The sequence below is a fragment of the Pecten maximus genome, chromosome 11, assembly GCF_902652985.1.
Source record: "Pecten maximus chromosome 11, xPecMax1.1, whole genome shotgun sequence".
Lineage (NCBI taxonomy): Eukaryota > Metazoa > Mollusca > Bivalvia > Pectinida > Pectinidae > Pecten > Pecten maximus.
The window spans coordinates 41108752-41134192 of NC_047025.1; the positions used below are offsets into that span (position 1 = coordinate 41108752).

General features: G+C 37.0%; 1 protein-coding gene across 2 annotated transcripts; it reads left to right on the forward strand.

Moving 5' to 3' along the window:
- The first annotated feature begins 4953 nt into the window (after positions 1-4953).
- On the forward strand, positions 4954-21751 carry LOC117337654 (coiled-coil domain-containing protein 149-like). Of its 2 annotated transcripts, none has more exons than XM_033898744.1 (12): positions 4954-5143; positions 6954-7112; positions 7605-7658; positions 9732-9836; positions 10453-10575; positions 11510-11682; positions 12880-12952; positions 14637-14724; positions 15207-15345; positions 15547-15623; positions 16062-16574; positions 16921-16965. In XM_033898744.1, the coding sequence occupies exons 1-12, from the start codon at positions 5072-5074 to the stop codon at positions 16932-16934; spliced, it is 1590 nt and encodes a 529-aa protein (XP_033754635.1). In that variant the 5' UTR covers positions 4954-5071; the 3' UTR covers positions 16935-16965. The 2 variants fall into 2 exon arrangements, with proteins under 2 accessions (XP_033754635.1, XP_033754634.1); XM_033898743.1 differs by lacking the exon at positions 16921-16965 and adding an exon at positions 17341-21751 and having other exon boundaries at positions 4957-5143.
- Positions 21752-25441: the final 3690 nt, after the last annotated feature.

Genomic DNA, 25441 nt, shown 5'->3' on the forward strand with positions numbered 1-25441 from the left:
TGGGTCACTAAGGTTTATGCTTAAAGGAACATGGAACAAGTACTTATGTGTATCACATGTTGTCTATTTTGTCTCGTACAGTTCCTACATGGTAATGTATTACCTTTCTCTATTGCTTGTTAGCTTGGTTTATCGCCCTGTAAAAAGCCAAGGTCATTTTGAGGCAGGGTATCCTTGTCTTGTAGTAGTTGGTGACTACCTCATTGAACAAAATATGGGAGGCCCTTCACATCTCATCCAGAGCAATAAGGGTAAAGTGTCTTGCCCAAGGATACAACTACAACAGCACAGAGTCTGAGGCCCATATATATCTCCAATTCCCGAGAAACACAAACTGACATGCATGGGTAATTAGTGTCAATTGAACCATGTACCTCTGATCCTTAACTTAGACTATGTGTGCGGCGCTCTCACAGACTTAGCTTTCACGGCGCCCTCACTCTATTGAGCAACAAAAAGGACCAAAAATGAGGCATTAGAAAACAGAAATGTTCTGCCATTGAGGAAGGAATCAGGGTCCTAAATATTACAATATTATACAGTACAAAAGGTTTAAATACCACGATGCCACAAGGTTGTGTATGGTGGATACACAAAATAAGTGTATAATGTTGTAATACACTGATATCTGTAGAACACATACAGGTATTTCTTATGTTTGGTTTGGTTTGCTTTTGCTTAACGTCCTATTAACAACCAGGGTCATTTAAGGACGTGCCAGGTTTTGGAGGTGGAGGAAAGCCGGAGTACCCGGAGAAAAACCACCGGCCTACGGTCAGTACCTGGCAACTGCCCCACGCAGGTTTCGAACTCGCAACCCAGAGGTGGAGGGCTAGTGTTAAAGTGACGGGACACCTTAACCACTCGGCCACTGCGGCCCCTGTATTTCTTATGTCATGTTGTAATATACTGATATCTGTAGAACACATACAGGTATTTCTTATGTCATGTTGTAATATACTGATATCTGTAGAACACATACAGGTATTTCTTATGTAATGCTGTACACACTGATATCTGTAGAACACATACAGGCTAGGTATTTCTCCCGTAATGTTGTAATATACTGATATCTGTACATGTACCACACATACAGGAATTTCTTCCGTAATGTTGTAAATACACCGATAATTACATTTTTACCTGTGAAATATTGAAATTTATTCATTCTATACTGTAAAATTGATATTTTTCACTAGCATTTTCACTAGTGAAAAATATATCTTTTTCTGATTTAAACCAATCAGAACACTGCTTACAAACAACAATGGAGAAATTTAAGATTTGCATATCAGCTCTCCATCATGTTATATATGACGCCATATATATAATGCAAGATAGAATACATCACGATTTGGAGTACATTTGTGAGCCGTTGACCGGGATCGCAATAAATCCTGGGAGAGATTGGGCTGCCTCGGTATATTTGCTATAAAATGTAATATACAGAATATATATCTTAACAGTACTAGTGTCTTCAGTAATACCAAGTATATTTCACGAGTGTGGCTAATCTTTTCATATTTTTCACAAGTGAAAAGTATCAAAATATTAGCCACACTTGTGAAATATATTTGGTATTACTGAAGGCACTGATAGATATCCTCTATATCTGTACAGCACATACAGGTATTTCTTATGCATTCACAATGTACTTTTTCAAGGCCTCCAAGCAAATCTATATTTCCGTGATAAGTTTATTCAAATGACTGCTATCTAATGAGTGTACATACTCTAATGAGTGTATGTACTCTAATGAGTGTATTCTAATGAGTGTACGTACTCTAATGAGTGTATTCTAATGAATTAATTCTAATGAGTGTCATATAATGAGTTTATTCTAATTAATTCTAATGAGTGTATTATAATAAGTGTATTATAATGAGTTTATTCAAATGAGTTTATTCTAATGAGTGTACATGTATTCTAATGAGTTTATTCTAATTAATTAATTCTAATTGTATTATAATGAGTTTATTCTAATGAGTGTATTATGAGTTTATTCTAATGAGTTTAATCTAATGAGTGTATTATGAGTGTATTCTAATGAGTGTATTCTAATGAGATCATTCTGAGTTTAATCTAATGAGTGTATTCTAATGAATTTATTCTAATGAGTGTATTATAATGAATTTATTCTAATGAGTGTATTATAATGAGTGTCATCTAATGTCCAGTTTCTTCTAATAAATTTATTTAAATGAGTTAATTATAATAAGCGTACTCTAATGATTTTATTTCAATGAATACATTCTGATGAGTTTATTCTAATCAATGCTTTATAATGAGTGTAATCTAATGATTTATTCTAATGAGTGTATTCTAATGAATTAATTCTAATGAGTGTATTATAATAAGTGTTTTATAATGAGTTCATTCAAATTAATTAATTCTAATGAGTGTATTATAATAAGTGTTTTATAATGAGTTCATTCAAATTAATTAATTCTAATGAGTGTATCATAATGAGTTTATTCAAATAAGTTTTTTTTTTTTTTTTTTTTTCCAACAAATCAATTTTAATCCCCCATCTATTAGAAAGCTGCCGGGGTTGGGGAGCCCCGGGGTCAGCTCTTTGACAATAATGTGTCCTCATGCAAGAGGGCTCTCATTCTTTATCATCTCTTTCTTTCTTTCTTTTAAAGTCTTTCTTTCTTTCTTTCTGTCTTTTTTTTTTTTTTTTCGTTCTTTCTTTCTAATTATCTTTTGTTTTATTTTTAATACAATAATTATAAGGTAACATCCATTGTAAAACATAATACTAAAAAAAAAAAAGTCATAATATTATTGTTGCATTAAAAGTTTCGTGTAAAAAAAAATAAAAAAAATGAAAATTGAAAATAAGTTTATTCTAATGAATTAATTCTAATGAGTGTCATATAATGAGTTTATTCTAATTAATTCTAATGAGTATATTATAATAAGTGTATTATAATGAGTTTATTCTAATGAGTGTATTATGAGTTTATTCAAATGACTTTATTCTAATGAGTTTATTCCAATGAGTTTTTTCTAATGACTTTATTCTAATGAGGTTATTCTAATGATAAAGTGTTGTAATCACTCTAACCTCAGTCATATCCTTATGTTTCTCACTATTAGTACATTCATCCTCTCGCTATGAACAACAGAGCGAGATACCTGACCTGTCAGAAATCTGACCTCTGTGTCACATGTAAGTGTTTTGTGTCGTAGCTATATAGATTACCAGAGTTTAATTATGTGCCAGAAATGTAAGATATCATCCCCGAGAGTGAACAAAGTGTTGTCATCATGATTTTTTTTTAACAAAATCAATCTGCTGAAAAACAAGTATGAGGATATTGTGCAGAGAAGACATTAGATTATGGGTATAAAGGCCTGTAAACAATGTGATGGATCATGGCCGTAATTTGTCAACCATCTCAACAAACATTCAGTAAAACAATTCAATGCCGCAGGGCAATACATGTAGCCAGGAGTGGTTTACGTGTCCATTGGTTAATATGATGGTATTATACATCACTTTCTACGAAGTTTCCCAATAATACTGCATTTAGTTTTGGTTCCGTGTTGATTATGTAAAAATATGCATTTATTTACTTTTGATGAATAGTTGATTTTAAAGAATAACCATTCTCAACCCCTGGTGAAAGTCACACTATCGCTTATTAAAAATTAGTGTGGTTTACATCTGGTTCTGATAAGGAAGAAGATTTGGGCGCGAGACTGTAGATTTGTGTTTCACACATAACATGTACCAGTTATAATTAGCATATATATAAGATGCATGCATCCAATATAATTCATTAATGTCAAACTAAATGTAACACTTAATTATGATTTAAGGTAGACCGACCCTTAGCAGAAAAATATGAAGGAACATACATATACCAGAAACTATTGTTTTCACATCAAATTTAAGATAAATCTTACCATCCAATATACCATGGTTCAAATCCATCTTTCATCAAGGCACGCTCTTCACTCATATTGAACACTTCGCCAAGATTTTCAAAACTTGTAGCATACGGAAAAAATTGACAATTTGTGTCTGAATTAACCAAAGATGGGCTATCTTCAGAATAAATTTTTTTGAAGAATTTAAAAGAGAACACATTCATTGCCGTCCAATTGGCTGTAGATCCTTCGACAACAACTGGTCGACCAGAATATGCATATTTTGCTTCAAACTGTTCTCGTGTGATGTTTGTTATTCTGTCAATTTGTGTAACTCCTTCACAAAAACTGCAGTCCACTGGAGGGCGAACATAGTCACTGATAGACTCACTCATTTCAACCAAACATTGTTCATGATATGGATCAAGGTCTTGAACTTTAAACCAAACAAATAAAAGTTTGTTGTTACTCACTGGCCACTCAGTCACAATGATAAACAGTAAAACAGCACAAAGTATCAAAGTGAATAAACATACTTTTTCCACCACGCGAACAACAAAAGGTTTCTTTGCGGTACCTTTCCTGATATCTCTGAGAGCGTTCAATTTTTTCCAATCTTTTTCACTCAACCCTAGAGCAGTAGCTTTGGCATACAAGTTTTTAAACAATTCCCTTGGATTGTCTCTCTCTGTGTATTTCCGTGAGCCCGCCATGACCCAGTCGCTCTCTGTTGATCTGCCTGTAACGCTATCGATGTTCTCTCCCTACTCCGTGTCCTCGTGTACAGGTAGCGCACTGCTAACTGACAGCTCTGTTGCGGTACCAGTCGACAAAGTGAAAGTCTGTTTTTCTATTAGAGTAACCTCCCCTTCAAGCGTAAACATAATTTCCGAAGGAAACCACGGTGAAACATGAAGCAATAGTCTTCTTGTCTATCTATAGTCGTGTAATTTATGAATTATAGTTATACGTACCAATAAAAATCAACCGTATTATGTCATAGTGTTTTCGTACAAGTAACGTTAGATCTAGTCTAAGTTACGTGTTGAAATATATAGCAACAGCTTTCGTTGTTTCGTTCTTGTCGCTACAGAGCTGTAAACGGCGGACTTAACTTTGTTTAATACACCGCATTGATGCGGCAAATGTCAATCGATAGAAAACAACACCGATATTGTGCCATGTCGACACCATGACATCTCGCCGGATCAGCGACGATGAGATAGCCAGAAGACAATCCAGATTTGAAACGTTACGGACAGAGGTAAAAATGAATCGCTAAGTAGGCCTACTGAACAGTTGTTGAGAACGTCTGGTAGACAAACCTGGACCAACAGATGTTGGCGAAATCCAGTCATGTTTAATTTAGGGATTATCAGATGGTGACGATACTTTTTAACGAAGTTTTTACGATATTTTCTTAACATATTTTTGTTTTCCTAAAACGTAAAATCAAACCAAATTCCAATAAAGTGCTAGATCTATACTGAAGTACTCTCCTATGCAGGTTAGGCCTAACTGTTAGAGCTAGCTACCCAAACGTTAACATTCTCAATTTATTAAACCAAGCAGCCAACTGAACTGTCAGTCATATTTTCCCACAAAGTAGCATGCTATCAGATGCTCATATAATTATGATATTAACTTAGATCTACTTTAATGACCACAGGATTTGTTAAGATGTGAAATAACTTCTTTTCATACCAAGAGATATAGAGGCATATTATTGGGCATATTATATATAGCATCTTGTGATGAGCAGCTACAAATGTGTCAGGTTTGTTCAAATGGATGACCTTGACCTGATTTCATGGTCACAGAGGTCAAATATGCTTATATCTTGGAATTCGGAGTACAGGTAAAAACTTACTCTCACTCAACCAGACTTGTACTAGTTTAGTTTTTGATCACCCAACCAGACTTTTACTAGTTTAGTTTCTGATGCATCAGTTCCATGCATCTGTATGAGTCCTGTTCTACTCCGTTACACTATAATTGTCCTGTCTGTGCAAGAATTTTTCATATGGTCGAGGGAAACAGTTCGTTGGGATGGTCCCAACACCTTGGGGAAGAGTTTTGACTTTTGACTGATAAGGCATGAAACAAATGTATACTGTTCCATATGAAAATTCTTGCATAGACAGGGCAGGCATGAACAGAAATCTTTTGTTACCTGAAAAAAATCCAAAAGATTTCACATATACATCATCATGTAGGCTATTTTATTAGGCTGAGGAACATGTAAAAAAAAAAAAATCAGTAGACTGTTTAGTGTTAATCCTGGCTTTGGTTCATTTTCGAACTCTAAAGTTGATGTTACTTTGGCCCCACAGTACGTATACATTGTAAGAAATCATACAGACCCTTTTATGACATTTTATGTGGTAGCCAAATCCCTGTCCCTTTCTGACTTTGAATCAAGGTGTTGCTAGAGATACTGTTTTAAAACAAATCATGATCAGAAAGATGCTTCAATCATCGTAATCATTTGGGTGTTTGGGCACATGTGGATGTTGATTGTTCCTCTCCAGTTAACAGTCATAAATATTGTCGGGTCAAAAGTCGAAAATTCTTAATTTACATTTACATAGATAGTCAGGTGCCAATAAGAGTTATCTTTCTTTGTGTATTTTTGTGATCACATGGATCAAGTTTTAAGAAATATATTTGCTAGTTTTTGTTAAAAAAAAATGGCCTGCCCACAGTGTAAGTCTAAGCAATTTAATGTGTTTCTTAACAAGAAAATGAACATGTTTAATAACTTCAAGTTATTTATCAGTTATGTTCTTCTTTGAATGTTCCTCAATCAACATAAGTTTAATTGACTTTTTATTTGTTTCTGTTTATGGCCATTTATACTATACATATATATACACACTTCATGTCAATAAATGAAAAAACATTGTTGACTGGAGACTACTGCATGGTTATCTGGATTGCCGTCTCCAGTATTCAAAATAACCGAACTCAACAAGTAAATCTAGATCTAGTAGAGTTGAATATATTGTAACTAGTAATTACCATGGTTACATTTAAAAATGTATATGTTGTGTTTTTGTATATGTCTGTTACAGTACCAAATATGTAAGAGGAAGCTTGACAGTAAGTGTGAGGCACTTCTCATCCTCAGTAAGGAACTAGCACAATGTGTCAGCGAACGAGATCAGTTCAAGTTGATGGCGGAGCAGCTGCAAGAGCGTTACCAGGCTCTCAAAAAGCAGGTGCTTGGAAAAGTAGGTCACACCATCCTAACTTTTATTGTTATTGATACAGCCTCTTGATGCAAATAGAAATATTTGCATGCATCTGTCTGTTGACTAAACCAAATATGTGTTCATTTCTTCAAAATTAATTCATTTTCTGGTAACATTTTGTTTTGAGACTGAACGGAATAAGAATTTGTAATTTGTTAACTGTAATTTTTGTAGAATGTTTTCAGGCAAGCCCTGAACACAACAGATACAGAGGTATATTGGGTACTCAAACTTTGAGTGAGTGCCACAGAATAAAATCATGTGTCCAGTACTCAAATATCAGAGTCCCAAAATCACTGGTTATGTTTTCATACGTGTACAACTATGGCCAGTTATTTAACGGCAGATAATATTGTGTTACCATGTATTTGATATATTGATGTACAATGTAACTAAGATACATATTTACTGAATAAAGATGTACAATGTTAATTAGATACCTAATGCCTTATATATTTCCTTTCCTTTCAGATGCCTTCATCTGACCCTAATGACAACAACCGATACCCCCATGTCAAACACCAGGTAACTAATCCTTTATAGTGATCTGGGTGTGAAGTATTTGTTGGGGAAACTAAAATTTTCTGCTTATTATGAAGACAGTCAGACTTGAAATCTCTTATTTGGCCCAACCTTATATGTTTAAAAACCCTATAACAAATTTTCAATATGAGGAGCTATCTCCTCTGGTCCATGATTAAGATTCTTTATCAACAATTTTTACTGTAATTGGAAGTTAGTGTAAAGGTACCATATAAATGAACTGGTTATGGTCAACTTTCTTAACAACTTTTTCCTCCCTAGTGTCTCCCCTGACACTGTCTCACTTTTGGCCTTTGGTTGAGCATCCTCATTATTAGGAAGGCGTTGGGTTCTGTTCCCTGGCAGGGACATACCAGAGTTTATAGAAATGGTAGTTTCTGTTTCTGCTTAGCGCTCAGCATTTTATGGAGTGGTATGACTGGCTTGCCCATTGTCAGTATCATGTGAAGGCGTTGGGTTCTGTTCCCTGGCAGGGACATACCAGAGTTTATAGAAATGGTAGTTTCTGTTTCTGCTTAGCGCTCAGCATTTTATGGAGTGGTACGACTGGCTTGCCCATTGTCAGTATCATGTGACCAGGTCAGGTGTCTTGCTGGGTGTCTTCGGCAGTAAACTTCAGTGAGGTAGCACTATAAAGTCAGCATCAGTTACACACTGTCACAAAGAGACAAACACAGATATACCACAGCCTCCCACAACACAGATAGATGTACCATACACATGTATCTCACACACAGGGGAGGCCATTCTTATATGACCTTAGCTGTACAATACTAAACCAGAGCAGTAGGAGTTACTTCCCTTAAAACAACACAATACAGTCATTGTACTGCCACTTCTTTATGGTGGAAGGAGTGACTGATACCCTAGCCTTCCACACAGACCACCTATACACACACAGACATATATAAATGCTGAGGTATCAGTAATGTAGCGGGGAGACTATAGTTGTTAGGTCTAGATAAGGAGGCAGCCCCCGGGTTGTATGGTTTATGTACTGTAAAGTGACTAGAAATGGGTTATCCTAACTTAGTTATAGGGTATGTGAAGGACTGTATGTAATCTGGGTACTGTTTACCTACCTTATCTGTGTGGAGAATCATGTAATCTGGGTACTGTTTACCTACCTTATCTGTGTGGAGAATCATGTAATATGGGTACTGTTTACCTACCTTATCTGTGTGGAGAATCATGTAATCTGGGTACTGTTTACCTACCTTATCTGTGTGGAGAATCATGTAATATGGGTACTGTTTACCTACCTTATCTGTGTGGAGAATCATGTAATCTGGGTACTGTTTACCTACCTTATCTGTGTGGAGAATCATGTAATATGGGTACTGTTTACCTACCTTATCTGTGTGGAGAATCATGTAATCTGGGTACTGTTTACCTACCTTATCTGTGTGGAGAATCATGTAATATGGGTACTGTTTACCTACCTTATCTGTGTGGAGAATCATGTAATCTGGGTACTGTTTACCTACCTTATCTGTGTGGAGAATCATGTAATATGGGTACTGTTTACCTACCTTATCTGTGTGGAGAATCATGTAATCTGGGTACTGTTTACCTACCTTATCTGTGTGGAGAATCATGTAATATGGGTACTGTTTACCTACCTTATCTGTGGAGAATCATGTAATCTGGGTACTGTTTACCTACCTTATCTGTGTGAAGAATCATTTGCAAGATTAGACTGATCACTGATATTTTTTCATGTTTATAATATAAGCCCAGACACACAGAAACAGAAGCACGTTTTGCCTTTTTCAATATTTTGGATGTAATTTTGTGACCCTCAATCCATATTCGAGGGTTAATTCATCAAACCTATCTATTAGCAAATGTCATCTATTTGCCAATAAAGTATATTGGTTGTCTTGTGGTTTCCATTATAAGGGATCCCGTCTAGGCAACCCGGTTACATTTATTATAGTGAAACTGTCAATTATGTATTTATGGAAATTTATTATCTTAAATTATAAAGTCACTTAAAGGAAGTGACCTGAACTGAATCTGCCGCGGTGATGATACTCGGAGCTTTATTTACAGGACCTGGGATTTGTGTTGATAGAGACACGGGAACAAAACAAGTCCCTGCAGTTTGATGTAGAGGACCTAAGACAGAAGCTACATGATGCTCAGGGAGACATTAAGGTAGGTAGACTACACACTTAATTCTGTTGATTCTCTTATAAGTCCCCGACAAACCAGAGGGCCTATATAAATAGGTTTCCTCTCTGTCCATGTTGTAGCTATGTTTATAATGCCAATGATGATCAGTGCTTTAATGGCTTCATGCCTTGAGGGATTTCGATCAAACTTCACACAATGATAAAGGGCAATAATATTTCAGGACTTGTTTGAGTTTCAAGTTTTTGGGTCAAGGTCACTGTTACTATTTTTAACAGGGCCGGTAGGAGACCCAGTATGCTTGTTATTGATGTTATTTTCCATGACCATGATTTATTCATGAGGACTAAATAATCAAAATTGTCAGAATATTTGGGAATTGAACAGTGAATAAATTGTGGCTCAGATCCTAAATATCCTTGAAAAATAAATATACTATTTGAGGAAGTCCAGAAAAATCAATGTATAGGAAAAACTATCAATTTTTGTGTATAACTACAAATGTGTGTATTTTCAGTTTGTAAGCATGAGATTCCACATCTTTGATAATGTCAGATAGAGGTTTTTATCAGGTTTTTTTTTTGTTTGATATGATATTTTCTATCTTCCCTTCTAATGTATCCTGATTTTATCGTCCTAGTTGTTGCGAGAACAGATCGCTCGTCAGCGTGTGGGGACGACAGATGAGGGAATGAATACTCGTCATTTCCCAGCCCATGAAAGGGAGAACTTGGTCCAGCAGCTGGAGGCATCAAGGGATGAGGTGGGTATAATGTTGACACAGAATATAGACCTGTATACTATTATTATATTATAGTATTAACTTGTCATGCTCAGAAACTGTCATGTTAGTATACCAACTGACATCCACCCTCTATACCTGTATCATATTATATTATAGTATTAACTTGTCATCCTCACAAACTGTTATGATAGTATACCAACTTACATCCTCCCTCTATACCTGTATAGTATTATAGTATTAACTTGTCATCCTCACAAACTGTTATGATAGTATACCACCTGACATCCACCCTCTATACCGGTATAGTATTATAGTATTAACTTGTCATCCTCACAAACTGTTATGACAGTATATCACCTGACATCCACCCTCTATACTGGTATTATATTATATTATAGTATTAACTTGTCATCCTCACAAACTGTTATGTTAGTATACCACCTAACATCCATCCTACATACCTGTATAGTATTATATTATAGTATTAACTTGTCATCCTGACAAACTGTTATGACAGTATATCACCTGACATCCACCCTCTATACCTGTATAGTATTATAGTATTAACTTGTCATCCTCACAAACTGTTATGATAGTATACCAACTGACATCCTCCCTCTATACCTGTATAGTATTATATTATAGTACAATGTATTAACTTGTCATCCTCACAAACTGTTATGATAATATATCACCTAACACCCCCCTCTATACCTGTATTATATTATAGTATTAACTTGTCATCCTCACAAACTGTTATGATAGTATACCACCTAACACCCCCCCCCTCTATACCTGTATACTATTATATTATAGTATTAACTTGTCATCCTCACAAACTGTTATGATAGTATACCACCTGACATCCACCCTCTATACCGGTATAGTATTAACTTGTCATCCTCACAAACCCTCTTTATCTGTCTGAGTTTCTATATTTCTGTATCCACAGTTTATCCAGCTGGAGCGTGATCTTCAACAGGTCATAGATGAGAAGGAAGAGTTGGTGAACGAACGAGACGTCTATAAAAACAAATATGAACGCCTCAACACAGAACTCAACTACATCCTGAAGGGCGATGAGAAACGTGTCGTAGACTTAGATGCTCTCATCATGGAAAACAGGTGTGTTGTTTAGGACAGGTAATGGAAAACAGGTGTGTTGTTTATGACAGGTAATGGAAAACAGGTGTGTTGTTTATGACAGGTAATCGAAAACAGGTGTGTTGTTTAGGACAGGTAATGGAAAACAGGTGTGTTGTTTAGGACAGGTAATGGAAAACAGGTGTGTTGTTTATGACAGGTAAAGGAAAACAGGTGTGTTGTTTATGACAGGTAATGGAAAACAGGTGTGTTGTTTATGACAGGTAAAGGAAAACAGGTGTGTTGTTTATGACAGGTAATGGAAAACAGGTGTGTTGTTTATGACAGGTAATGGAAAACAGGTGTTTTTTTATGACAGGTAATGGAAAACAGGTGTGTTGTTTATGAAAGGTAAAGGAAAACAGGTGTGTTGTTTATGACAGGTAATGGAAAACAGGTGTGTTGTTTAGGACAGGTAAAGGAAAACAGGTGTGTTGTTTATGACAGGTAATGGAAAACAGGTGTGTTGTTTAGGACAGGTAATGGAAAACAGGTGTGTTGTTTAGGACAGGTAATGGAAAACAGGTGTGTTGTTTATGACAGGTAATGGAAAACAGGTGTGTTGTTTATGACAGGTAAAGGAAAAAACAGGTGTGTTGTTTATGACAGGTAATGGAAAACAGGTGTGTTGTTTATGACAGGTAAAGGAAAACAGGTGTGTTGTTTATGACAGGTAATGGAAAACAGGTGTGTTGTTTATGACAGGTAAAGGAAAACAGGTGTGTTGTTTATGACAGGTAATGGGAAACGTGTGTTGTTTAAGACAGGTAATGGAAAACAGGTGTGTTGTTTATGACAGGTAATGAGAAACAGGTGTGTTGTTTAAGATAGGTAATGGAAAACAGGTGTGTTGTTTATGACGGGTAATGGAAAACAGGTGTGTTGTTTTGTTACAGATTATAGAAAACAATTGTGTTGTTTGGGACAGAAATGAGTTTTAACTACTTGTACATAGCTGTCAGGTAAGTCCAAGAATATGAAGATTTTACAAAATTATTTTACAACATACATTGGTATCTAGGTTTTGGGGTATACCCTCTAGGTAACAAATTCAACAAGCACTTTTGTGCCATAGATGCTCCCAAAATGTAGACAGCATTTTGTTGTTTTATGATTTGAATATCTGACCTGTATAACTTTGTCTAAGGTTATTTTACACAGCCTTATACTCATCTTCAGATATCTCCAAGATCGTCTAAAACAAATGGAAGAGGAAAAGTCTATGGCCATGGCAACAGTGTCAAAGTACAAGGTAAAGTAGGCTGTAGTGATGGGGTACACAGGGTGGTCGGGTGGCACAGATGGAGTATACAGGGTGGTCGGGTGGCACATTGTCAAAGTACAAGGTAAAGTAGGCTGTAGTGATGGGGTATACAGGGTGGTCGGGTGGCACAGTGTCAAAGTACAAGGTAAAATAGGCTGTAGTGTTGGGGTACACAGGGTGGTCGGGTGGCACAGATGGGGTATACAGGGTGGTCGGGTGGCACAGTGTCAAAGTACAAGGTAAAGTAGGCTGTAGTGATGGAGTATACAGGGTGGTCGGGTGGCACAGTGTCAAAGTACAAGGTAAAGTAGGCTGTAGTGATGGGGTATACAGGGTGGTCGGGTGGCACAGTGTCAAAGTACAAGGTAAAGTAGGCTGTAGTGATGGGGTATACAGGGTGGTCGGGTGGCACAGTGTCAAAGTACAAGGTAAAGGAGGCTGTAGGGATGGGGTATACAGGGTGGTCGGGTGGCACAGTGTCAAAGTACAAGGTAAAATAGGCTGTAGTGATGGAGTACACAGGGTGGTCGGGTGGCACAGTGTCAAAGTACAAGGTAAAGTAGGCTGTAGTGATGGGGTATACAGGGTGGTCGGGTGGCACAGTGTCAAAGTACAAGGTAAAGGAGGCTGTAGGGATGGGGTATACAGGGTGGTCGGGTGGTACAGTGTCAAAGTACAAGGTAAAGTAGGCTGTAGTGATGGAGTATACAGGGTGGTCGGGTGGCACAGATGGGGTATACAGGGTGGTCGGGTGGCACAGTGTCAAAGTACAAGGTAAAGTAGGCTGTAGTGATGGGGTATACAGGGTGGTCGGGTGGCACAGTGTCAAAGTACAAGGTAAAATAGGCTGTAGTGATGGGGTATACAGGGTGGTCGGGTGGCACAGTGTCAAAGTACAAGGTAAAGGAGGCTGTAGGGATGGGTATACAGGGTGGTCGGGTGGCCACCGTGTCAAGTTCCACGGTACACTAGGCTTGTTGTGCTGGAGTACACAGGGTGTTGGGTGGGCACAGTTGTCAAGTTACAAGTACAATAGGCTGTAGTGAGGAGTATACAGGGATTGGTTGTCGGGTGGCACAGATGGGGTATACCGGGTGGTCTGTGTGGCACAGTGTCAACAGTACAAGGAATTAAAATAGGTTGTTAGTAGTGATGGAGTATACAGGGTGGTCGGGTGGTACAGATGGGGTATACAGGGTGGTCGGGTGGCACAGATGGGGTATACAGGGTGGTCGGGTGGCACATTGTCAAAGTACAAGGTAAAGTAGGCTGTAGTGATGGAGTATACAGGGTGGTCAGGTGGTACAGTGGTAACATGCTTGCCTTTTACCTGTAGGCGGCCGGGGCTCAATTCCCCGATCTGATGTGTATCAGGTATGGTGGTCACCTGCCTGACCACGTGAGCTTTCTCTGGGTAATCTGGTATCCTCCCACAGTAAAACCCCTCACCTTTTCATTCAGGCCAACAAAAGTGATTATATCAATTGTTATAAAATAAATGAAGTTTCCAGTTTTTACAATCAGTTTACAGTATTAAGTACAGATTACCTACATACTTCTTGTAACATTAACTGTAAGTACAATTGTATTAGTTAGGACTTAAGACAATAAAAATTAATTTGACCTAGAACACTATTTATTGTGTTGTAATGGCATTGTTCTGTGATTTCAGAGTTTATTAGAAAGGAAGAAAACCAGGACAGGAATGATGAAGCTCAGTCAAAGTCGTGGAGGTGGACTGGTCATCTCACAAAAACAAGGTTAGTGGTTAATCTCCCACAAACTAGGTCACCGGTCATCTCACAGAAACAAGGTTCGTGGTTCATCTCACAAAAACTAGGTCACTGGTTCATCTCACACAAATTAGGTCACTGGTTCACCTCACAGAAACTAGGTCACTGGTTCAACTCACAGAAACTAGGTCAGTGGTATTGATTATCTCATACAAACCAGGTGTTTTGATTGCTGTAATCTGTGTATTCTGTTACAATTGTATTAGATATTTTGTATAATACGAGTGTATTTTCAGTATTATAAGATCTTTTCTGTAGTATTGGTCCAGTATGCCTTGTGTACTGTTAAGTTTAGTTTGTAGTGCATGTGTGAAGTATTGGAATTATTATATTGTTACAGTTCTGTGTTGTCTGATATGTAATGTATCCTATTGGGTGTTTAACCAGAGAATTACACAGTTGTTGGTGTTTGTCTGACCTTGTATAACATCTCCTTGTGTCCACTACAGTGAGCCAGGTACTTGGAGACAACATGGGAGTGCCCCCTACCGCCCAGGCCATGGCTGACCTACAGGCACTAGCCGGAGCATTGCTGGACACAGTCAATGATAAGAACATGGCACTGTCCCACCAACGCAAGACCAACAAGTAAGTTCTCTGTTGATTTCTGACATCCTTTCTGCTATACTCATGAAATACTGGGGGAAATTTCTACACATAAAAAAATAAGATTTAAAGACATTCGAAGGAACTGTTAATTGATCTCCCTACCTGGCAGCAAAGTGCCTGTCTCCTTGGCTTTGTTACTAAGTAACTAGCATCCTAAAGTTTGTCTCACCTTCATTGTAGAATTTTGGGAAACAGAGTGTCGGAGTTAGAGAAGAAAATAAAGACACTGGAGGTAGCAGGGCTATGGAATGTTCCAGGTACGTTATGGCTGTGGTCTACACAGACTGTGTACAGTGAACACTGTCACTGATATGTTTACATACAATGTTTGTGTTGTGTATCGATGTAAAACATTCCATGGTAAAACTGGAAGTGTTTCCTTTGATTTTTCTTTCTGTTCATAAATAACAGAAAATGTACAATGCAACATTGTTAAATTGATTGGTCGAATATTTGATAATTAAGATGAATCTTATACTTACTCCCATTTTGTTTAAATCTAAATCTTATAAAACTACGGCCAACTTGATCTAATTATTAAAACAATTATTATGGAGAATGGATTAAGATCAGAATAAGATCTTGAAATCATCATTTCATGTCAACTGTATTTTTTCATAGCAAATATAGAGTATACTTTGTCCATGGATTTCTCAGTGAACTATGTTTCTATATAGAGCTATTGTCGTTCTCAGCCAACATGCCAAGTCTGGAGCGCCTGAAAGCCGAGTGTCAGGAAGTGAAGACCTTAGTGCCACAGTGCAGTGAGGAAACGGCTGATGGTGACATTGACCTTGATTTAGAGGTCACGAAACAAGAACTGGCAGAGCAGCAGAAAGCCAGTAAACAGGAGCTTGCTGATCTGGAGGCGGAGTTCTGTACCCCTACCAGTAGTACAGATAGCAGTCCCACACACACTGCCACCAATGTTCTGGAGGACGACAATGCCATGAGCTACCTAAACACCCTGGACATGTCCCCATCCCGCAGGGTTGGTGTATCCAACATCTCCCCCACCCCCAGGGCTGTCAGCCGGGCAGAGATCCAGGACCATCACACAGGTCCCATCCCTGACTCCCACAGGACACCCGTTTCTGATGTTGACTATGCATATACCATGGATGACCTTGACCTTCTGCCAATCAAGGAAGAGCTGGTCAAGTGTGTTGGTGAGGATGAGGATATTCGCCCTGTGAAAGACACATGTGGTTAGTACAAAGCCTATATTGTAGTCTTGAGTTATGTGATAAAAGGTATGGTAGATTTGTTTTTATTTCATATACAGTGTATTGTAAACATGGAAATGAATGTGAGGGGGAAATTTACACTAAATACACAAAGGTCGTTCAGTGCAAAAGTATCTTATGAAACTTGTCTCGCAGGTTTATCTTTTAGGCTTGCAAAACAAAATTTCTAGAGACTACTCATTTTTATAAAACTCATCCTACATATATATAGTTCAGCATATTTTATTGGATTTTCATTTGGTTTAACCAGTATAAACATTCAGGTGTTATGTGAGGTATACACCAGTATCAGTAAAAATTATTACAGGTGTTGAGGTGTAGCTGTATGTACCTGTAATCTATACTTCCAGGTGTTGAGGTGTACCTGTATGTACAAGTAATCTGTAATTCCAGGTGTTGAGGTGTACCTGTATGTACCTGTAATCTATACTTCCAGGTGTTGAGATGTAGCTGTATGTACATGTAATCTATACTTCCAGGTGTTGAGGTGTACCTGTAATCTATATTTTCAGGTGTTGAGGTGTACCTGTATGTACCTGTAATCTATACTTCCAGGTGTTGAGGTGTACCTGTATGTACCTGTAATCTATACTTCCAGGTGTTGAGGTGTAGCTGTATGTATCTGTAATCTATATTTCCAGGTGTTGAGGTGTACCTGTATGTACCTGTAATCTATATTTCCAGGTGTTGAGGTGTACCTGTATGTACCTGTAATCTATATTTCCAGGTGTTGAGGTGTACAGTAAAGATTTAGAAGAAGAAGAGGACAGTTCTGCCTTACCTGATAACAAAACGAATCGTCCTATAGAAGTAGATGAAGAAACTGCTAAACACTTAAGTTCCCTTGTGGACAACATGACTTCTAAAATGTTGGAAAGTTCAATGCTTGCTAAACAAAAAAGTCATGGTAAATCTGAAAATGATGCTGATGACTCGGACACTGAGATATATCAACCAGAAGCTGATTCCAATTTGAGTGACAGTCGAGCGTCGACACCAAGTTGTGATGAACCTCTACTCAATGACAGTGAACAGACAATGCAGGATAACCCTGTCGACATAGAGGTGTGAGTTCCAGTGATCAGTCAGTCCAGTTTGAGTCCCTTGGTCAGTCAGTCCAGTTTGAGTCCATTGGTCAGTCAGTCCAGTTTGAGTCCCTTGGTCAGTCAGTCCTGTTTAAGTCCCTTGGTCAGTCAGTCCAGTTTAAGTCCCTTGGTCAGACAGTCCAGTATCTCAGTCGGATTGTCCTGTTTGAGTACATTGGTCAGGCAGTGGCTGTTTACATATATAGTTCAATTGATTCTAACTAGATTTAAGCTTATTGCTCTGAAAACCATTTTGACATTGTAAAATCTGCAACATACAAAGCTAGCTCTTTTAATGCATTTTTACCTGATCTAATACAACATTCCACCAGTACAAGGAGTGCCATAGTAATAATATATTTTACAAATATATCATGGGAGTCTGTGCGATAGTCCAGTATATTTGACCCTCGGTACTGGTAATTGACTGAAGTTCTATTACACTCGGTCCTTTGCCCCGATTACCACTCCCTAGGGTCAAATATTCTAAACTATTGCACAGACACCCATGATATACTTATTTTATTACATAATCACTGAAACACGTTTAGAATCACTGAAATCTTGGCTTTCCTGTAGGCCTAAAAGTCACCATGACTGTCGTCTGGCATTGTTGACATCTGAGTGACTTAGACGCTTGAAAGGGTAGGACCAAATTCCGAAACGTCACAGGTGTTGAATAGTTTGCACATGACAACGCAACAGTCATTTTAGCTGTGCAATAGTTCAAAATATAGCTCATACATATAGTTAAAAAATCAAATGCGTTATGTAATAAAAACTAATATTGAGACCCTAGGGCTGTGACTAACATCTAAAACCAGTACTTATTGGCCAGTTGGGGACCAATACTGATTATTTGTTACCAACACAATTGATTCATGTACAACTCTATAAACTGTCTGAAAAGTTGGAGGAAATCTCATCAAACAGTGTTCATAAAATTATATATCTTTATTGATTTTTTGTGTGGAAATCTCAAAGCATGTGGTCCACATGTTCTTAGAATTTAGATTTTGATATAGGCATGGTCTGGACTCTCTCTATTGAATAGCTGCCATGTGGTTGTAAGGCCATTGTTAAATGAGATGTACTGTCAGTATACTATCAGTGTTCAATCAGTGTACTGTCAGTGTACTATCATAGTACTGTCAGTGTACTATCATTGTACTGTCAGTGTACTGTCAGTGTACAGTCAGTGTATTATCAGTGTACTGTCAGTGTACTGTCAGTGTACTATCAGTGTACTGTCAGTGTATTATCAGTGTACTATCAGTACTGTCAGTGTACTGTCAGTGTACTATCAGTGTACTGTCAGTGTACTGTCAGTGTACTGTCAATGTACTGTCAATGTACTATCAGTGTACTGTCAGTGTACAGTCAGTGTATTGTCAATGTACTGTCAATGTACTGTCAGTGTACCGTCAGTGTATTGTCAGTGTACTGTCAGTGTACTATCAGTGTACTATCAGTGTACTATCAGTGTACTGTCAGTGTACTGTCAGTGTACTGTCAGTGTATTGTCAGTGTACTATCAGTGTACTATTAGTGTCCTATCAAGCCCAATTCTTTGATCTCTGATTTGCACATGGTGATTCTTGTCTTGATTCACCTTTTTGTCTCATTTTTTTACCAGATCTCCATTTGATGTGGTTATTTTACATCATTGAAGTTTGTATGTGAATTTTTAAGCTAATTAACCTGCCTGAAAGCAAATGAGCTACGTTTTTTGTACATGGTGTCATGCCATGGAGTGTCTAATAACCTCTTCTCATAGCCAAGGTGCCACAGTGAAAGTCTATCAAATTTGGTCATATGAATGGCTCACCCAAAATAACTTCTAAATAACCAGGAGGTCTACTGTCATTACTTAGGACTGGGGCATGCTGGGATTGGAGTTGAGATACAAGGATAAGTGTATTTTGGCATCCATTAGACAAACTTTAAAGGTGGTTAAGGTAATACATACATAATCAGACAAGTATCCATAATAGATGTACAGATACCTATATATATGAATGTAGTGTATGGAGTGAATGATGTCTGTAATCAACTTGTGGAGAGTGATACAGTCCCAATAGGCCTCTTGTTTTTAATGTGTACTACTGTTTAATGTGACATTATGTGGCATAAATGCCAAGTTACATTGTATACTGATTTAGTTATTATACCTATGATATGTACTAGTATATTTTTGTTGTTATTTATATATGATCTGTTTTGAAAAGTTTTTTTTCTTTTATTTATAATTTCTTGTTAATATATCATAATTCAAATTCTGCCATTTATTTCTGCATATATAATTATATAAAAAGCATTCCATTACAACATCTTTAGTGGCCTTTTGGCTATACACAAATATGTATAATCACTGAAATCCAACCTTGCTATTAGTCTCTGGTTTACATACGATATAATTGTATATCTTGTTCCCTATGCTCTATATCTATCTATACACTTTCTGTGCCCTCTCCACACACTCCCCATGCTCTCACCATGCCCACATACATTCCACATGCCCTTTTATAACTCCCCATACTCCGATATTCCCGACCAATCTACTGTGTGGTGTACATGTGAACTGCATGAGATACATCCAGAATTGTCCCTTGATGAATATTTTATTTTTGTACGACCCCTTTTGATGGTTGGTAGTGTTTGGGTCCTTTAGTTATGTAATTTACTATGAAACATCTGTTAAAATGTTTAATTTTAATAAGAGTATGTAGTTTTGAGTATCTAGTTATATGTACACAAACCTGATTATTGTACAAATCTCAGAATCAGAAGAAAGGTATTTTAAAGATGTTGTCGTGGTAAATAATTGAATAAGAGGCTATTATTTGACCTATTTCCAAGTTTAATTGTGGAATTGTCATGTTGATGTTAGATTGATTGTCCACAAGATATTTGATTTTGTAATTTTTGTTTTCACTATTGGTTTTTGAATTATCCACAAAATCCAAAACAGATATACAAGGGAGCATTGTCTCCCTTGGACTTTCAGGAATAAGGAAGTCTATGCAATGTGTGGCCATGGTAACTGTTGTCTGTTATACTTTGTTTATCTGTTGTTTTTGTTATTATTATTATTGTAAATACAATTCCTTTATTACATTTTATTTTTTTATTATAATATTGTATTAGAGTTAACGATATGGAAAATCCTCTTTCTATCAAAATGTCTTAGTTTCCTTCTGGAATATACGGACTATAGTCATTTGCTTCTGAAATATTCAATAGTAGAAGATCTATTCAATCAAATTAAAATTAGATGTTTGAACGAAGTTTATTGAGTGGATAATGAACCTCTAATTAGATTGATATTTATTTATTCTGACATAATTCGTCTAGATTATGCATTTACATTTGATGTTGTGATGGGCTGTTTAGATATTTAATGTTTAGTTGAGCTGTGGTTCTGAGCGTCTTCCAGTCTTCAGATGTATGATGTACAATTGGTCAGGAGAGAGTAACGACAGACCTAGTCTTTGTTATCGTGTTATACAATGTTATCACAGGTTGTGGTTTATATATATACATGTATACATTATATATCAGTTGAAATTTCCTATTTTTAAATTCTGGTATTTGAGAATATATCTAGAATGTAAAAGTGATATCAAAGCAGAGAGTCACCAAATAACAGGTGGCGTAGAATCATAACCAACAGGAGTCGAAACTAATTCTGCTCAGAAGTCAGGAGTTACATTTTGTCCAAATTCATGTTCATTACAATTTTTTTTTTCGTTTGTATACACTCACTGACATTTGGAGAGTGACAGCAATACCTAACACAAGTGTGAAGATTATATTCTGCTAAATCTGGAGAAATGACACCAGCACTCCAAACTCATTTGTGGTCAATGAAAGTAGGTGCTGCACATGCAGTGTCATAAATCATAATTGTATATGGGCTGGTAGGTGTATGTAAGATTTGTCACCATGAAGACCACATCACTGAAGTTATGAAATTCCAAAGAATCTCGGTTCCAAAGTTACAACTGTGCAATAACTGAAGTTTACTAAATAAAATGTTTGACACCACAATAAGCTAATGTGTTGTTTCAGTTGAGTACCATCCTCTCTCTATCACACTATATAAACTGTATACCTAGTCATTTTTGCCCCAGGTTGTTATTTTCTCTCTTGAGTAACACATATTTGCCCTGTTTTTAATTCACCCTAAATTGATTCTAAGAAATGCCCTCTTCCCTGTTTGCGAAATCGGCAAACTCTGGTTCTGGTAATTTGTTAGTGATGAATTGTTGAAACTAATAATTAAACAAGAATTCTTGCCTGAAGCTCCACTTGTCACACCTTTGTATAGTGTCGCAAAAATAAATCGGAAGTGTGGATTTTAGTTATACAATGTATATGCAACAGGTATGTCACACGATTTCATATTTTGTTTCGGATTAAAGATGGGCCAACAGTCCTTCTCACTAAAGGTCATGTCTCTGTATCCATTCAACAGAAGTAATGATAACAATATGGCTAACATCTTAAATGAAATATGAGAAATCTAGCACCTCTCTTAAGCTGGCTATTTTGTCTAATCTGTCGGGTGCCTTTAGACAAAACATGTATTTGGTACAGATTGATGACATACTCAAATTGACATCATATCCAAATGTCTTTGTTTAAACATAAACCATCGACCTGTAATACAGTCAGTTCCAGGCAACTGGCCAACATGGGTTTCTAACTCGCAACCCAGAGGTGGAGGGCTAGTGATAGTGTTGGGACACCTCAAACACTCGGCCACCGCGGCCATTGACCAAGAGGAATCAATCTTTAACATATAAAGGTAACATATATATAAAGGTAAGATTTTTAAGATGGCGGCCCTCTTGGAATCAAATTCAATACGAGAGGATGTGAAAATGAGAAATGTTCATAAAAACTGGACAATCGAAGATGGACCAAGACAAAAGCTCTTCTGGTGTAAAATCAAATTCATGAGACATCAAAGGCGTGAAAAATTATTTATTCAACAATAGATTGCAGGCTACTTGACAGCCGACTCACAATATTGTTAATTTGTACATTGACAAGAGGGGCCTAACAGGTAGTAAAAGCATCTACAACCTTTTAGTAATAAATTATCAAACACTCTGAAATGTCACCTTTTATAAATATACATTGACATATCTTTTATAAATAAAACATCTGAAAATTTAATTTTACATTTAACAATTGCACAGATATCCTATGAATGAAGTCTGGAAACTTTCAAGCATAGTCTGATCTTAAACAAATACCAAAAAACATTGAAAGGTTGAAGACAGCACAGATATTCTTTACAAACATTGATTTGGTGTGAATGTAAAATGCTGTATACATTGTAATATAGGACCGGATTTGGTGTGAATGTATAACGCTATACAGTGTATCATAGGACTGGATTTGGTGTGAATGTATAACACTGTATACAGTGTATCATAGGACTGGATTTGGTGTGAATGTATAACACTATACAGTGTATCATAGGACCGGATTTGGTGTGAATGTATAACACTATATACAGTGTATCATAGGACCGGATTTGGTGTGAATGTATAACTCTATACAGTGTATCATAGGACCGGATTTGGTGTGAATGTATAACACTGTATACAGTGTATCATAGGACCGGATTTGGTGTGAATGTATAACTCTATACAGTGTATCATAGGACCGGATTTGGTGTGAATGTATAACACTATACAGTGTATCATAGGACCGGATTTGGTGTGAATGTATAACACTGTATACAGTGTATCATAGGACCGGATTTGGTGTGAATGTTTAACCCTATACAGTGTATCATAGGACCGGATTTGGTGTGAATGTATAACGCTATACAGTGTATCATAGGACTGGATTTGGTGTGAATGTATAACACTATACAGTGTATCATAGGACTGGATTTGGTGTGAATGTATAACACTATACAGTGTATCATAGGACTGGATTTGGTGTGAATGTATAACACTATATACAGTGTATCATAGGACCGGATTTGGTGTGAATGTATAACTCTATACAGTGTATCATAGGACCGGATTTGGTGTGAATGTATAACACTGTATACAGTGTATTATAGGACCGGATTTGGTGTGAATGTATAACTCTATACAGTGTATCACAGGACTGGATTTGGTGTGAATGTATAACTCTATACAGTGTATCATAGGACCGGATTTGGTGTGAATGTATAACACTGTTTACAGTGTATCATAGGACCGGATTTGGTGTGAATGTATAACACTGTATACAGTGTATCATAGGACTGGATTTGGTGTGAATGTATAACTCTATACAGTGTATCATAGGACCGGATTTGGTGTGAATGTATAACCCTGTATACAGTGTATCATAGGACCGGATTTGGTGTGAATGTATAACTCTATACAGTGTATCATAGGACTGGATTTGGTGTGAATGTATAACTCTATACAGTGTATCATAGGACTGGATTTGGTGTGAATGTATAACACTATACAGTGTATCATAGGACCGGATTTGGTGTGAATGTATAACACTATACAGTGTATCATAGGACTGGATTTGGTGTGAATGTATAACACTGTATACAGTGTATCATAGGACTGGATTTGGTGTGAATGTATAACACTCTATACAGTGTATCATAGGACTGGATTTGGTGTGAATGTATAACACTATACAGTGTATCATAGGACCGGATTTGGTGTGAATGTATAACACTGTATACAGTGTATCATAGGACCGGATTTGGTGTGAATGTATAACACTGTACAGTGTATCATAGGACTGGATTTGGTGTGAATGTATAACACTGTACAGTGTATCATAGGACTGGATTTGGTGTGAATGTATAACACTCTATACAGTGTATCATAGGACCGGATTTGGTGTGAATGTATAACACTGTACAGTGTATCATAGGACTGGATTTGGTGTGAATGTATAACACTCTATACAGTGTATCATAGGACTGGATTTGGTGTGAATGTATAACACTCTATACAGTGTATCATAGGACCGGATTTGGTGTGAATGTATAACACTGTATACAGTGTATCATAGGACTGGATTTGGTGTGAATGTATAACACTCTATACAGTGTATCATAGGACTGGTTTGGTGTGAATGTATAACACTCTATACAGTGTATCATAGGACTGGATTTGGTGTGAATGTATAACACTCTATACAGTGTATCATAGGACTGGATTTGGTGTGAATGTATAACACTCTATACAGTGTATCATAGGACCGGATTTGGTGTGAATGTATAACACTATACAGTGTATCATAGGACTGGATTTGGTGTGAATGTATAACACTCTATACAGTGTATCAAAGGACTGGATTTGGTGTGAATGTATAACACTATACAGTGTATCATAGGACTGGATTTGGTGTGAATGTATAACACTCTATACAGTGTATCAAAGGACTGGATTTGGTGTGAATGTATAACACTGTATACAGTGTATCATAGGACCGGATTTGGTGTGAATGTATAACACTGTACAGTGTATCATAGGACCGGATTTGGTGTGAATGTATAACACTGTTTACAGTGTATCATAGGACCGGATTTGGTGTGAATGTATAACGCTATACAGCGTATCATAGGACTGGATTTGGTGTGAATGTATAACACTGTATACAGTGTATCATAGGACCGGATTTGGTGTGAATGTATAACACTGTATACAGTGTATCATAGGACTGAATTTGGTGTGAATGTATAACACTGTACAGTGTATC